At 42.3% G+C, this 11,483-nt stretch overlaps 3 protein-coding genes across 4 annotated transcripts in view; 2 read left to right on the top strand and 1 right to left on the bottom strand.

The window, feature by feature from the left end:
* polr2b (RNA polymerase II subunit B) overlaps positions 1-6,388 on the bottom strand; it is a 13,079-nt gene extending 6,691 nt beyond the window's left edge. Inside the window, exons 1-3 of one of the 2 annotated variants that reach the window (XM_016666483.1) lie at positions 6,370-6,388; positions 1,077-1,149; positions 763-913 (exon numbers count right to left, since the gene is read on the bottom strand). In XM_016666483.1, the coding sequence (XP_016521969.1) occupies positions 763-849 (87 nt within the window). In that variant the 5' untranslated portion in view covers positions 850-913; positions 1,077-1,149; positions 6,370-6,388. Of the gene's footprint in view, positions 1-762; positions 914-1,076; positions 1,150-3,113; positions 3,266-6,369 lie in introns of those variants that run through there. The other variant, XM_007542803.1, reaches the window with a different exon arrangement.
* On the top strand, positions 4,513-7,403 carry LOC107834714 (probable pancreatic secretory proteinase inhibitor). Its single transcript, XM_016666484.1, has 4 exons — positions 4,513-4,824; positions 4,969-5,000; positions 6,387-6,499; positions 7,161-7,403. Exons 1-4 carry the CDS (start codon positions 4,773-4,775, stop codon positions 7,204-7,206), a joined length of 243 nt encoding a protein of 80 aa, XP_016521970.1. The 5' UTR covers positions 4,513-4,772; the 3' UTR covers positions 7,207-7,403.
* Positions 7,404-7,967: 564 nt separating this feature from the next.
* Positions 7,968-11,483, top strand: part of ube2d2l (ubiquitin-conjugating enzyme E2D 2 (UBC4/5 homolog, yeast), like) — a 6,303-nt gene continuing 2,787 nt past the window's right edge. The window contains exons 1-5 of the mRNA XM_007542802.2: positions 7,968-8,312; positions 10,147-10,210; positions 10,406-10,437; positions 10,521-10,598; positions 10,670-10,775. Coding sequence (XP_007542864.1) covers positions 8,289-8,312; positions 10,147-10,210; positions 10,406-10,437; positions 10,521-10,598; positions 10,670-10,775 — 304 coding nt within the window. The 5' untranslated portion in view covers positions 7,968-8,288. The remainder of the gene's footprint in view (positions 8,313-10,146; positions 10,211-10,405; positions 10,438-10,520; positions 10,599-10,669; positions 10,776-11,483) is intronic.

The following is an 11,483-nucleotide window of genomic DNA, read 5'->3' as shown; positions in this document are numbered from 1 at the left end:
GCTAAGTGTCATTCTAAATATATACTGACAAAAATTACTAATCAATTTATAAAAACAACCACTTTGTTACTAAATATATGTGCCTATAACAGGACTGTGTTCCTACCCGTTTAATGTGACTTCTGGTTACGGACATCACTGGACAGCTCCTCAACATCGGCCATGTAAGATGCAACTTTAATCTTGACGCAGCAGCTAATGTAGCGCCGTCCCTGGAAATGTCTTTCCACATTACAGGATTTCTCCGACGACAAGCCGCTACTTTTCCCACACTTTGAACATATATACATGTACGTTTCCTTTTATCATTTCTTTTTTAATTCGTAGGTGTGGCTTACAGTAAAGTACGCTCTTTTTGTTATTTGACAACTTCTCGCAACAGAGCAAACGTTCAGGTAATCCTTCAGCTTTGGCAATGAATGCAAATGATTCGGTTCATGAATGTAGAATCTCTCCTCGGCTCTCATGGCCCCACACCCGTCGGTTCGTTTACAGCCCCTGCCTCGCACCCCGCCCAGCTGAAAGGAACGTGTCGCAGGCTATGATGCAAATCTTTGCTGACAGAAATGTTGAAATTTAATATTTATTCTACACATTTTTATAGCATTGGAAAACGTTAAGAGAGACTGTGTCATGTTTGTTCTCCTATATTAAAACAAAACATATATTTCCCACTTTCAAACATTTTTGGAAAAGCTCCAGAGAGCCACTAGGGCAGCGCTAAAGAGCCGCATCGGGCTGCCGACTCCATTCTGGACTCACCGGCTCCTCCACCTCCCCTGAGGTGTGCTGCGCCTCGGCCTGCAGGTCGATGGGCGGAGCGTCCTCCACGATCCGCTGGACCGACATCTGGATGAACTCATCGAACGAGTCCAGCTGCTGCCGCACCAGGCCCTTCTCGTCAAAATAAGAGCTGGAGAGGAAGCATTTCAAAATAAGAGCTGAGAGTTTTAAACTCAATCGCTAAGGTGGGTTAGCCAGAAATATCTTCCAGCTCAGTTATTGATCCATGATCGATCAACATATTTAATGATCGGTGAATACAGCAACTGTCACATGACCTCAGGTGATCTTACCTGATGACAATCCAACAGGCTTCCTGCCACAGATCAGGAGTAATTTCATCATCATCTTCATCGTACTGATTATCTGTCAAAACAAAACAAGCCATACTTGTGATCAACGATCAACACCTGCAGCCTGGGATCAGTACAGGTCAGTTGTCATGGTAACACCTGTGTTCTTCAGGACAGAGCTCAACATACTTAACAATAAAAAACTATTTCTAGGTTTAAGTGTCATGTTTCCAAAAACTAGAAATGGAAAATCATCATAACAGAAATAAAAACTGGAAAACATTCATCACTTGATGACAAAGTTCCTAAAATAAATGGAATTTGCAATAATATTCTAATTTACTGAATGGTAGTCATTCTGTTTTTGGGTCAGGCTGCTGCTCTGTCTAGAACCGGAACCACAGGTTCTAACCAGCAGGTCAGAAGGACAGAACCGTCAAAAGATCAGTTAGCTCAGAGTTCACATCCCTGACTTTAAAGTACATGAATGTGTGTGAAAACAGAGTAATAACAGTTTACAACACAGCAGAAGTTCCATCATGACCAGGGGTGAAAGTAGTTTTAAATTCTTGGGGGTACTATGACACAAAAGTGTATATATATATATATATATATATATATACACACACACACACACACACACACACACACCAGGGCCTCAGAGAGGAACTGGAGAAGGCCTGGAAGGTGAAGACCACAGTGGTGCCTGTNCTCTACACCCTTGTCCCTATTGGGGTCTGGAAGGATGCTGGTCCCTATCTCCAGCGAAATGCCCAAACTACTTTTTTTAATATTAGACAATTAATATAATTTCACACAATTATCGCGGTAGAAGACATTTGTTTGTTAAATACATAATTAAACATATTTACCGTGTTTGATGTTTGTTGTAAATGACATATACTCACAAAGAACGAGGTCATCAGTCCAAGTTTGTCGTTTATTGAACGTTCAGAAACTGCAGCGGCTGTAAAGAGCCACAGCAAAGGTAAACAAAGGTAAAACAACCTGAACAGGTGATCAACTCTAAACCACTCGCACCTTTTTATTCTCTCTGTCATTTAAGCACACCCGTTGCCATGGCTACCTCCTGCGCTCCACAAGCCGACCAGAGATTACGTTAAGAACATTCAGTCCGTTACGATATCAGGTTTGCAGGCTTGATATTTATTTTGTGATCATTAATAATCCTCTCATGAACACAGCGCTGGTTGATTAGTTCAGTTTAAACTCCTCCTCTGCTCCTTATTTTAATAACGGAACCGAAACCACAGAATTGCGCAACACCTTGTTGAAACCATAATTACTGAGATTATTATTGTTGTTGGGTCATTAATTGGAGCACGTTTTGTTGATTTTTTTATGTTGTTATTTAATAAAGTTATGAACATTTTGATAAGCCAATCAGAGGAGGACCTGCTGCTCTCAGCTGCGTTCAGTTTGTCACCTGATGCTGAGATCGACTCATCGCCCCGCTGCTCTAGCAAAGCACAAACAGTTCAGAAACAATGTGAAATGGAATAAAAAGCTATTTATGAACTGATTAAGTCGTGTTTTAGATTGTTCTTGAAAAACTAATCAGTCACGGCTGCACAGTGAACCCGTTGGTTTTCTACAGCAGACAGCCGCTCCCCTCTCTCAGGTACTGCGAACCCCGCTGAATCTTTTAGGGGCAGCAGTACCCTGCCGTACCCCCCTACTTTCACCCCTGATCAAACCAAACCGCCATGGTCAGTCCGAACCGAGCCACATCGTCCCTGTTAGCTCCTCAGTTAGCTTTAGTTTCTGTTAGCTTTAATTGTTTCAATAAAAGGTTTTAAAGCCGTACATCAGAACGAGCGCGAACTGTCCGCGCACACTGAACATGCGCATGTAACCGGTATTATTGAGCAGATTATCGGGAATTGGTGATCAGCTCCTGATCAGTTCATTTGTTCTGAGCAGTGAAGCTAGAACTAGCATTAGCTAGCATTCCGTTAGCAGATCAATAAGGTTTTTAATCACTTCCTGTTTCCTCTCTCCTCACTTCCTGCTTACCTTCGTCCTGGTCGTACATGTTTCAGGTCCAGCTCAGATTAAACCGCGAAAGCTCTGAACCACGAACCGAACCTGGAACGCGGACCCAAACCGACGCTACAAGCAAGTCGGCTGGCAGCTGCTTCTGCTGCTTCTTCTTCTTGTGTCCAAACAGATGCATTTCCGCCAGCTTCATAGTGGAGCCTATAAGCTTCGATGGCGCCACCTCCAGTTCAGATGGCGTAGTGCATGAAGATCTGTTTTCATTGATTCTTTCAGTATCAATTTGTTTGTCTGTGTGCATAATATCCTAGTATTTGCTATAATAATCATTTCAGCTTTATCAAGAAATAACAATTAATGTTTGTTTCATCATCTCAAATGTTCAGTTTATTTACGTCAGAAGTCATTTCATCCAACAAATGCTTCAGATCCGGACCTGAGGAGGTAAAAGCTAAATATCAGCAGAAAGTTTCACTTTTAGTATTGTGGAAATGTTCTATGTGTTTTTGATATCCGAACAAAAACCTCTGGAGAAACAGTTTAACTTCTTAAACTGATGCTATTTATTAAATAAATCCAGATTTTATTAAAATCTGTACTTATAAATTTAAATCATGATCCACTGAATGTATTTTATTATCTTAGCCATTCATTATTTCCTGATTAATTTTTAGTTTGATTGTCCAGAAACACCAGTAGATCTGAACCACAGTACAATAGGTTTTACTTTGAAATACTTAAATATATTTGACCTTCTAATATTGTATCAGTATTATAACAATCCAAAGATTTTTGTTTTTTACTTTTTCTGACCATGAAAAAATAATTTAATCAAGAGTTGTAAAGCGAGAGGCTCGCAGGTTTCCCTCTGCTCTCTGAGCAGCAGCAGCTTTAAATCTCTGTTTGCTTGTAAAGGAGGAAAAGTGACGACCCGGTCACGACTCGGTCCAACACTGGGACCTGCAGGCTCAGAGCGGGGTCAAAGTTCAGATTGGGTCACATCTCTGCCCTCATGTCTCAAACATCTGGATGTCTGAGTGGAGACTGTGATCAGAAATAAATCGGATTATCTTTATTTTAAAATATAAATGAGTCACTATCATAGACTTAAACTTGTCTTCATCTCTTTTGATGAAGATGGAAAAACATCAGGAGCAGAAATTCAAACATTCAACATACATTTTCACAAACTGTTTCCTTCCATCACTGCTTTGGTGAAAAGTTTGATTTGGAAACTTTGCTGCTTTAAAAAGTATTTTGAGTAAAAAAAGACTGAACCTACTGCAGTCTCTAGCTTAGCCCAGATAATTCAGCAGAACGGTGGGAAACGGCTTAAACAAAGTCTGTTTTTGTGCTTTAATCACTTTTGAATTGTTACATTCATGTTTTTTGCTGCTGAAATGTTTGCTGTTTTAAAATTCTTCTGCTGAGTTTCTGACCTGCGTTCAGCCAGACGTGTTTTTCTGACCCTCAATCTTGGGACATTTTTGCGCTCCGTCAGCGATATTTCACCGCAGACAGAATGTTGATCCACAGATTAAGTCCTGAACAAAAGGCCGCAGCAGCCGTCACAACAACAGCGAACTCGTAAAAGGCTGAAGCAGCCGGACCTGCGCACAGAAAAACTGGCAGCCAATCAGACCCACAGACGTTATTTCAGGATAAAATTCATCCAGGATGTTTCTGAGGACCCTGCTGCTCGTCTTTCTGACGCTTCTCCTCTGTGCAGGTAAAACCAGAAGCAGGAACATTTTACTGAAATCCTTATTTAAGTTGTTTAATTTACCTAAATTAAATCATTTTCATTATAAGACTGTATTCAGAAAACAAAGTGTATAAAAATAGGAATAAAGCCATAAAATATGTTTTCCAGGTGCTGAAGACAAATCCAGGCTCCACAGGAGGGTAAGAAACATCATCATGTTGGAACATCTTTATAAATTACAGGAAAAATGTGAAACAGTTTCATCATCATGTTCTGCAGACGCCTTCATCCTGTCGCCAAATCAGAGCAAACTGCATCTTTACACACATTATTATTATTGACATATTTCCTTATTACCAGAATTATTTCTGTTTGTTAAATTTCAGAATAATCAGAGAAACAAGAGAATTTTTCAGGAATTATTTCAATCAGTTTCTTCAAATTCTCTGGTTTCATTTCCTGTTTTTGGCAGCGTTTCCTTTTGCTCATCATGTCCAAAAACTTCAGCTTTACTGCCATCAGAACGTCTCCAAAGGTCCGGATGGTTCTGCTTGAGAACATTTAAAATCTGTAGAAATGATTTTCAGTCCATGTTGGTCCACAACTCCATTAACATTTTGGAAAAATCTAGCGTTAGCGTCTGCTAATTCTTAGTGGTTAGCATTACCGTTCACTAATTATTTTATGTGCTTAGTAGTTAACATGACCATAGTTAGGATTCTTGTTTAGCTAATTAGTAGTTAGTAAGCCTAACTTTTTGGTTAGTTGTGCCCTTCTCTGACAAAAACTATAAAGGTTATAATGGATATATTCTCCATTTAAACCACGGTGGCCATTTTCCAAAATGGCCACCAGAAAAAGGAAACATAGAATCAATGAAATATTTATGATTTCTATGGTATAAATATGTAGGCTGTGATTTTACATCAAACACTTTTATCTAATTGGTGAGTTTAGTACAAAAATTACTATTTGATGAGAACCATGGCGGCCATCTTTAAAATAACAAAGATATCAGTAAATATGATTTCTATGGATATAATTATGTATTATTTGACACCAAAAGTATTGATCTGTGATAAATATTGACAAAGTTAGGTTCTGTAACTGTATGTGAAATAGTTTCTTGAAATACTCATTTATAAGCTGCACAATAAAATTAAATTACATTTATTCACAAAGTGAAAGAAACGTAGAGCAGAAAATCATCTGCTTAGCATTGATAGTTTTCAATATGCTCTGCTGTAATGGGTCAGAACCAGAACCCTGAGGCTAAATACAGCCTGATGCACATGGAGGCAGCGAGGTCCAGTCTGAACAGACAGAACCAGTTTCTGGATCAGTCTGCAGGTCATTAGTGACCTTGAGTTTCTGTTAAATGACCTCTAAAGAAGCCGTGCTGCAGGTTTCTGACCAGACGCAGAATTACTGATCTGCAGCTGGAGCAGAACCCCACCAAGAAAATCAACCATCAGAGTAAAGACTCTGGATCTTCTGGCCTCCAGAACCAGAACCAGAACCAGAACCTCTCCTGAGTTTTGCTCCTGATGTTGTGATGTTTTTTTTTACCTCTTTCTGTCCTGCAGCCCTCCTGTGTGGGGATGAGCGCCACTCAGGCGTGTCCACTGAATTACTCTCCGGTGTGTGGCAGCGACGGCGTCTCTTACCCCAACGAATGCTCGCTGTGCGTCCAGCGACTGTGAGTTCACCTGCAGGAGCACATCGTTTAAACGATCCAACTCACAGGAACACAGAACCATTTACTGGACATGTCCAAATAAAAACTGCTTACATCATGAACAGGAAGAAAAACAAACCGATCTGTCGAAAACAAACCGTCAGCAAGGGAGTTTTCTCCTCAGAATCTGTTACCACGGAGACAGACCCTGATTCCGTTACCACGGAGACAGACCCTGGTGCTGTTCTTCTGGGTTCAGTTTGAGAGCAGAACCTGTTCCAGTCATTAGTCTGTTTTTAAAAATAAAACATGTTCAAATATTCACAGAAATACATATTTTAAATAAAGACAAAAAATTAAAAAATAAAATGATCAAAAATGCTGAGGTGATCAGATTAATTACTTTGAAGCATTTTATTGAGTAAAAACAAAACGTTTAAATTTATATATATGAGCCAGGTACTTCTGTCTTGTACAGTATTGTTAATATCTTTTTTTATTATTGTTACTGTTGTTAATTATGTTTTTAAAAATATTTTAACCATTTTTGGAACTTTTCTGTGCGACCTTACGTTTCCCTCTATGGGACAGTAAAGCTTTTTTCTATTCATAATCTGGATTAAGACAAATAGACATTTGACTTTATGGTTGTGAAATATAAATGTTGGTTATTTCTGCTCAGGGAGAAAAATGCAGACATTTTGATTGTGAGAGACGGACCGTGCTGAAGATGACGCCCTGATGACGTCACATCCACGCGCATCATTAATGAATGTAGCTTTTAGCATGTAGCTTTCAAATATGAACGCTAGTGAATGCAGCCATATTTGATGAAAACTGCATCAGAAATTGTGTTTGTGTTTTCATATTTCTGTAAACCTTTTACATTCACCTTTTGATCAATAAAGATCTTATTTTCCTCTGAGTTATGTTTCACTTATTTCTGCAAGATAGTGTTTATGTTTTTCTCAATGTTTGATGCTATAATGTCCATCACTAACGAATGTAGCACACTGGAATAAGTTTGTTATTATATGTTAATTACAATTTGAGCCTGCTGCATTAAAGCACATTTTGTGTTTGTCTAACTTTCTGACTTGGATCTTTAAGTCTTTAGGTGAAGAAGAATTATTCACCTAAACAATTCGCTGTCTTCTTCTTCTCCTCCCTACTTCTTCTTACTTGTTACTTTTTAAAATGTTATTTTTAATTAAATATTTTCATCAGATAAGTTTATCTTTTTGAATGATGTGTCTTCAGTAGTCTCTCCCTATCAGTTTTATCTGATTTAATTCACTTTTCTTGGCCTCTTTTAGTACTTTTCAATCTGCCCAGGCAAATGGAGAGAGAAGGGAAATGAGATAAATAATATTTCAATCAGAGTGAGACCTCCTCCATCTTTTAGTGGAATGACTACAGATTGAGCCTTTTCTCTGAGTGATATGAATATCAGTCAGCGTGAGACCTCCTGCTCTCTGTTATTGAATCTCAGTCAGAGTGAGACCTCCTGTCCCGGTGCTCTGACAGCTGCTGTATGTAACGGAAGACATTTTGAGCCGCTGGGGTCGGTCCGGTTTGTTTGTGGGGTCTCAGTGTGAGTTCGGGGCTAACGGACTGTTGGTCGGTGAAGCAGGAACACACTTAACGGGAACCCGGTGCAGTCTAAGCAGCGCATGTGCAGCGAAACACAGAAGCTACCAGAGTCCTAGATGCTAGTTAGTCAGCGTCAGCTAGCTGGCCTGCCCTCCTCTTCCTCCTCCTCCTCCTCCGCCACCTCCTCCTCGACAGCCGGTCCCTTCTGACAGACACAATGGCTTTAAAACGGATTTCTAAGGTAACTCTCGGCTTGTTTTAGCTTTATCATGAGCCACAGAACTCAACGCCGAAGTTAGCTTCTGATTTGGTGCTTCAGTTAAGGGCCATTCCACAGTTTTTAAAGGTTCAGGCCCAGATTGGATCAGCTGTAGTTAAAAACCCAAAACACTCAGAGCGGTCCAACCTGACCCGAATTATTCCACACAGACTACAGATTCTGGAGAACCCAGTTTATGATCCAACACCTTAAACCTGTTGGAAAAAAAAACATTAAATATTATATTTTAATGTGTGTAATAATGTATCAGTTTCTAAAACCAAAATAAAACTTCCATTCATCATAAACAGACGGTTCGGCTCAGGTCTGAACAGACCAAATAGTTTTAAATCTGGTTCTATTCTGATTTACTTCCAGATTTAGAAATCATAAACTTTGTTTTAAAGACTTTTATTTACAATAATAATTTGCAATATTTATAATGGGACCTGATAAGGACTCTGTCCCTTTCAGTCACCTTGAAAGGGACAGTTTTTCCCAAGCAGATGGAAAAAACCAGGAAGGGGTTCAGAACAATCCACTTTCACTAGTTCAGAACCAGAACTAATTAAAGCTGTTGCGGGTTCGTAAAAAGCAGCGGAACAGCCCTTTAAAGAGGCTCGAATCAGAAGCCAACTTCAGTCCGTTTCCCAGAGCGCTGTTCGCTGCTGTTAGCTTGTTCCTCCGGCCGGTTCGGTTCGGTTCGGAGCCTTTATCAGGCGTTAACCTGCTCTTCCAAATGGTCGGTATCTGTTCGGTTCTGGTCGGAGGAAAAGCGCCGGGTTGTTGCTGTGGGTCAGGTTCTGATGTCAGCCCAGATTCGGTCCAAAGGCTCGGTGGTTCTGTTCAGCCTGAACCACCTCAGCTGGTTCCGGTCTAATGAAGCAAACTGCCTTCAACTCAGGTCTCGGCCCGGTTCTTCTCAGTGATGTGGAACCATCAACATCAGATTCAGTCTGTAGCTCCGCCCCCTTTCAGCTATGGACCAATCACAATCCAGCTCCACAACAGGTGCTGCAGGTGAACAGAACTAACAGAACCAGTCCACCCAGTGGTCCAGCTGCAGGTCCAAACGTCTCTCTTTGGTTCAAAGATGATCCATCAGAACCTCAGACCAGATCCTGTCTGTTTCTGGTTCTGTTGTTCTGTTGGGTCTTCCTCAGGGGGACCGGCTGGTTGGAGCTTCATCTGGTCCTGGACTTTACTGTCACGTTACCAAATATGGTCGTACAGAAATCAGGTCATGTGACCCGGTGGTTCTGTCCCAGCAGAACCTCTGGATGTCCAGCTGAGATGTTCGGACCTCCAGAGGGGAATTCCCTACCCGCCGGACCGGACCTTTACCTGCTGAACCCAGCCGGACCCGAAAGACGATCCGTGTTCTGATCCAATGTGACACATACCAACACCACACACACACACACACACACACACCCGGCTTGGCTGGAAACCCGACTCGGCCGGTTCTATAAGCAGCCGACCCGCGGGCCGGCCTGTCCCGATCCAGTCCCTGTCAGGGTAAATATAGCTGCTGCTGCTGCTCACGCATCGACCCAACCCGACCCAGTTCGGTTCCTAATGTTCAGACTGGAGCAGAACCTCCAACTGGTTCTGGTTTGGTGCTTCTGAACGGATCAGAACCAGTGTTGGGTTTTTGTCCAGAAGACAACAGTTAGTCCGGTTCTGTTTGCTGGTATCAAAGCTGTGGTTCTGCTGGGCTCAGAAGAGTTCTGATCCAACCCGGAATCTCAGAATCTTGTTTCTTCATGTGTTAACCTTTGACCTCTGACCTGTGGTTCTGGTTCTGTTCCTGCAGGAACTAACGGACCTGTCCAGAGACCCTCCGGCCCAATGCTCAGCCGGGCCCGTCGGCGAAGACAGTAAGGTTCCGTCCGGTTCTGTCGGGTTCTGTTCTGTCCAGGTCCAGCTGGTTCTGTCCGGTTCCGGCCGGCTCTGTCCGGTTCTGTCCGGGTCTTTCCAGTTCTGTAGGGTTCTGTCGGGTTCTGTTCTGTCCGGTTCCGGCCGGTTCTGTTGATGAAGCTGCTGCTTCTCTGACTCTGCTCTGCTGTTTTCAGTGTTCCACTGGCAGGCCACCATCATGGGTCCGGTAAGTACCAGAACCAGAACCCGGATCAGGACTCTGCTTGTTTCGTGATCCGGACTGACCCTGCGGTTCTGGTTCTGTTGCAGCCCGACAGTCCGTACCAGGGCGGCGTGTTCTTTCTCACCATCCACTTCCCGACCGATTATCCCTTCAAGCCGCCCAAGGTGAGAACGGCCCGGACGACCCGGCCCGGGTCGGCACCGGTTCTGACCCGATCCGTTTGCTCCTCTTCCAGGTCGCCTTCACCACCAGAATCTATCACCCAAACATCAACAGCAATGGCAGCATCTGCCTGGACATCCTGCGGTCCCAGTGGTCGCCGGCGCTCACCATCTCTAAAGGTGAGCGGCTGGAACCGGCACGATCCGACCGGACCGGAACCGGTGTGACCGAACTGGCAAACCCGAACCGACTGGAACCGGCACGACCCGACCAGAACCCGGAAGACCCGACACGACCCGACCCAAACTGGTATGACTCGACATGACCTTGCTCAACCCGAACGGACCGGAACCGGTATGACCCGACCCGACCGGAACCAGCTACACTTTCAGACCTGAAATCTGACAGTTTCATCATCAGATGTTTTCCTCCAGCGATGTGTCCAAGCTGCGGTTCGGGGGCCGTTGGTGGCCCCCAGCAGGACCTCAGTCAGTTCCTAGGCTGAACATTTCACTGAAGCCTTTCAAAATAAAAGTTAATTAAAATCAGAATGCAGAAAAACAAGTCAGTTATTTTCTGTTTGACGCAGTTTAACCCGTTTCTGTCCCAAAACAAAATTTTAATAGAAAATAATGAATCAATTCAAATCTTTAGATGTTGTCTCCGAAGATGATAAATGTTCATAATAACTAAAGGTCAGTTTTCTACTCAACTTGTTTCATAACAAAATGTGTGTTTAGTTTATTACTGAGGTGGTAAAAACGAAAATTACACCATTTAGAACAATTTACAGCGTCAACAATAACACATCAAAATTAGGACAAAAAAATATATACAGTTTAACAACCTAGTTAAATTTTATGCGGGGTGGAGCATCACAGACAAAG

Source organism: Poecilia formosa, unplaced genomic scaffold (genome assembly GCF_000485575.1).
Source record: "Poecilia formosa unplaced genomic scaffold, Poecilia_formosa-5.1.2 Scaffold730, whole genome shotgun sequence".
Classification (NCBI taxonomy): Eukaryota; Metazoa; Chordata; class Actinopteri; order Cyprinodontiformes; family Poeciliidae; genus Poecilia; species Poecilia formosa.
This window is presented reverse-complemented; position numbering and strand designations above follow the sequence as displayed.